Raw genomic sequence first — 3,904 nt, forward strand, 5'->3', positions numbered from 1 at the left:
AATCGCCTTGGTTTTAAAAAGCGCGCTTTAAGCGCAACCGAAGCGCAACGCGACACAAGGTGATGGCCTTGTCGCTTTTGCCTACACAAGGTAACCAAAGTCCAAAACGTGCAATTAAAGCGCGATTTTTTGCACAAAAACGCACCTAAGGCGTGCGCTTTTTGTAAACTGGTCATTTGTATGTTTTAGAATGTTGTATCACATGTTTTTTGGGTTGTACGTGTAGGTAAAGCTTATTTATAGATAAACGTTGGGTAGGGGATGCTAGAAAACTATTTGAGATATATAAAAAAAATATAAGCCTTTTGCCTCGAGTATGAAAATCGGTACGCTTTTACGCTTCACGCTTCGGTTTTAGTCCCCATCGCTTTTGTGCTCGTCTCGCTTTTTAAAACCAAGCCAATAGCAACGCTATAAGCAGGGTTGGGGAGGGTGGGATGTAGGCAAACTGAACCTCTATCCTGAAGAATAGAGAGGTTGCTTCAAATAAGCAACCATCTAGGTAACCAAATTCTAAGTATTGGTATTTCCAACATTTTGTACAAAGTTGAGAGTTCAGTTGCAAAAGATGTTATTCAGAGGATCCTTAAATGTATAAAGAAACCATATTTGATCGTCTCTTAGTTAATATATTGTATATTAGAACTTGTTTTGCAGGATTTCTGTAATCAGTATCTGCTTGAATCATCACGACCATTAAACGCTATGATTGAACCTCTACCTTTAGTTTCATCCCTTTCTCCTTCTGTTCTCACCTTTCTAGACACCAAACTACGCACGCCCGACAATCTTCTAGAAGCTCCTATACTTGTTTCCGAGTTACAGAACGATTGTCATCTTTTGGAACAAAACCTCACAGATTTAAACCAAAAGCTCGGTTCTTGTTTGCATGCTTACTATGAACACTCAGATCAAGTACGCGCCGTAGTTGACAAGATAAACCTCATATTGAACAATTCTCAATCTTCAACATCAGGTCAGCTTTCTATTAAGAATATAGACATCAAACAGTTCATCCACATTATCATTACATTTTTTATATTTATTGTTTTTATTTACTCATGAGAAATTAAAACAATTTGAAATATCAGAAACTTTTTTAGGGGAAGAGTTACTAGAAATTGCTCGTGAAGTCGCTCGGCAAGAGGCAGTTCGAGTTTATGTTGGTAATATATTAAATTTAACATCTTTTTTTATTTAAAATTTGATTTTTAATATTTCATATGTTTTGCAGAAACTGCATCGAAACTTCAATCATTGGTTGGGGATATTGAAGATGCTATTTCTTTTAGTGTAAACAGAAACTTAAGGAAACCGACATCTGCCCATAGTTCAGAGGTAAAAAGTAAAAAGTGAAATAAATTAGGATTACATATTTACATTCTACTTCGGTTAACACTTAAAAACTTATTATCTGTAGGAGGAAGTGCGTTTTGCTGCTATTAATGCTCTCAAACTAGCAGAAGATGTTTTAATCAACGTTTCAAAAACCCGTCCTCAATGGTCCTGTTTAATCTTAGCCGTTGATCACAGAGTAGATCGAGCATTAGCCATTTTAAGACCTCAAGCGATTGCTGATTATCGGTCTCTTTTGACCTTTATCAATTGGCCACCACCTCTTACCACTTCAAACCCTAATTCAGAACAAAAACAATCATCAGAATCCACAAATCCCCTTTTTAAATTATACGGTGACCTCGAAAAGCAATATTGTGATGGTTTTCTTGCACTATGCAAACTACAAGAACTACAAATACGAAGAAAATCCCGACAACTTCAAGGGCATGAAGGTAAATTTACTCTGCATCAGCCCCTTTGGGCCATTGAAGAACTCGTGAACCCGATTTCAATCGCGTCTCAGCGTCATTTTGCAAAATGGGTTGATAAACCCGAGCTTATTTTTGCATTAGTTCATAAAATAACTCGGGATTATGTTGATTCTATGGATGAGTTATTGCAGCCACTCGTTGATGAAGCGATGCTATCCGGTTATTCTTGTCGGGAAGAATGGATTTCGGCAATGGTGACATCATTATCAACTTATATCGCAAAAGAGTTATTTCCGGTTTATATAAATCAGTTAGATGAAGAAAACCATTCACAAGCGAAAGTATTTTGGTTACATTTTATTGACTTAATGATTTCTTTCGATAAGAAAGTCAAAACGCTTGTAGCACAATCTGGAATCACGTTATCGGTTGACGAAGATGATAACATGCAAAAGATCTCATCTTTATCGGTTTTCTGTGATAGACCTGACTGGCTCGATATATGGGCTGAAATAGAGCTCAGTGATGCGATCGATAAGCTGACACCCGAACTTGAAGATGAAAAGAAATGGTCAACTGAGGTCAAAGAATCTGCTCTTGTTTCGGGTTCAGAATCTTACAGGTCACCTGCGATTTCGAGTGCGTTTCTCAGACGTTTATCGTCTATAATTGAACGGTGTAAATCGGTACCAAATGTTCGTTTAAGATCACGGTTTTTTAGATTGGCAGGCGCACCGATTATAAACCAGTTTTTGGATTTCTTGCTTTTGAAATGCCAAGAAGCCGAAGGGTTGACTGCTTTGACCGACAACGATGCTTTGGTTAAAGTAACGAAATCGGTCAACGGGTCTCGATATTTTGAGTCGGTTTTGAAGGAATGGTGTGAAGAAGTGTTTTTTCTAGAAATGGGATTAGATGATGAGGATAATTCAGGTGGGATAATCGATGAGGAGATTCATAAATTGGAAACGTTTAGAACCGAGTGGGTCGATAAGCTGTCAAAGGTTGTTTTTAGAGGTTTTGATGTTTGCAGTCATGAATATATAAAAAATAAAAGGCAATGGATGGAAAAGACTGAAGAAGGGTGGGCGGTGTCGAAATCGTTTATCGGGGCACTCGATTATCTTCAGGTGAAAATGTCGGTATTAGAAATGAATTTAAATAAGATGGATTTTGTTGCAGTTTGGAGAGGCCTCGCTTCTGCTATAGATTCTTATTTATTTAATGGTGTTTTTATGAGTAATGCTAAGTTTTATGACGGGGGTGTTGAAAGACTCGATAATGATATGACGGTTTTGTTTGGTGTGTTTAAATCTTGGTGTTTGAGACCCGAAGGGTTTTTTCCAAAATCGAGTGAGGGGCTAAAGTTGTTGAAAATGGAGGATAGACAGGTTCGTGGCGGTGTTGAAGGCGATGAAAGGTGGATCAAGATGAATATGATAAAGCATCTGACTGTAACTGAGGTGGAAAGAATCTTGAATAGTCGGGTTTACGGCAGTTAAACTCTGTCAATGCTTGTCGGGTGTGTTTCTAATCTTAGTTTTTATATTAGCTGTCTGTTTGAATCCAACAACCTAGAAATAAAGTTTACATACTTGGTACAACAGTTCATAAGACACCATATGCATATGCTTGGCTAAGTGATCTACACACACTATTGTTGCAAAAGATCTCTGATTATGTTTGCATCCACAACGTTGTTTTCCGTAGAGTTCAACAATTGAGACAGCCTTTCTCCTAAATTGCCCCCTTCTGTTCTCAAGTTCTTTATGTAATTGCATGTGTCTTCAAGAATCTTTGATGGTGGTACCTGTTATCATCATATTCAAACAAATCAGTTTCAGATGTTGCTTACATATGTTCTGAGATTATAATATGTGACATGTTGCAAAGAAGTCTATGAACATGTCACTAGTTACTAGGGGTGTAAACGGGCCGAGTTGAGCCCGAGCTCAATTCGTTTAATTTAAGAGAGCTTGGAGCGGCTCGTTTAGAGCTCTATTTCTAAAGCTCGGGCTTACTGGCTTAGCTTGTTTATTATTTATTAATCATTTAATTTTATGTTTATATGTTATTATTTATTGCAAATATATTTATAATTCTAATTTTTGTAATATAAAATATATGTTTTTATA

At 37.1% G+C, this 3,904-nt stretch overlaps 1 protein-coding gene across 1 annotated transcript; it reads left to right on the forward strand.

Annotated features, from left to right (window-relative positions):
- Positions 1-294: 294 nt before the first annotated feature.
- Positions 295-3,285, forward strand: LOC143607917 (RINT1-like protein MAG2). The gene is made up of 4 exons (XM_077083187.1): positions 295-974; positions 1,057-1,166; positions 1,235-1,338; positions 1,421-3,285. Exons 1-4 carry the CDS (start codon positions 706-708, stop codon positions 3,269-3,271), a joined length of 2,334 nt encoding a protein of 777 aa, XP_076939302.1. The 5' UTR covers positions 295-705; the 3' UTR covers positions 3,272-3,285.
- Positions 3,286-3,904: the final 619 nt, after the last annotated feature.

The sequence above is a fragment of the Bidens hawaiensis genome, unplaced genomic scaffold (genome assembly GCF_021521415.1).
Source record: "Bidens hawaiensis isolate Kalapana, Puna unplaced genomic scaffold, B.hawaiensis_p1.1 tig00090009_1, whole genome shotgun sequence".
NCBI lineage: Eukaryota > Viridiplantae > Streptophyta > Magnoliopsida > Asterales > Asteraceae > Bidens > Bidens hawaiensis.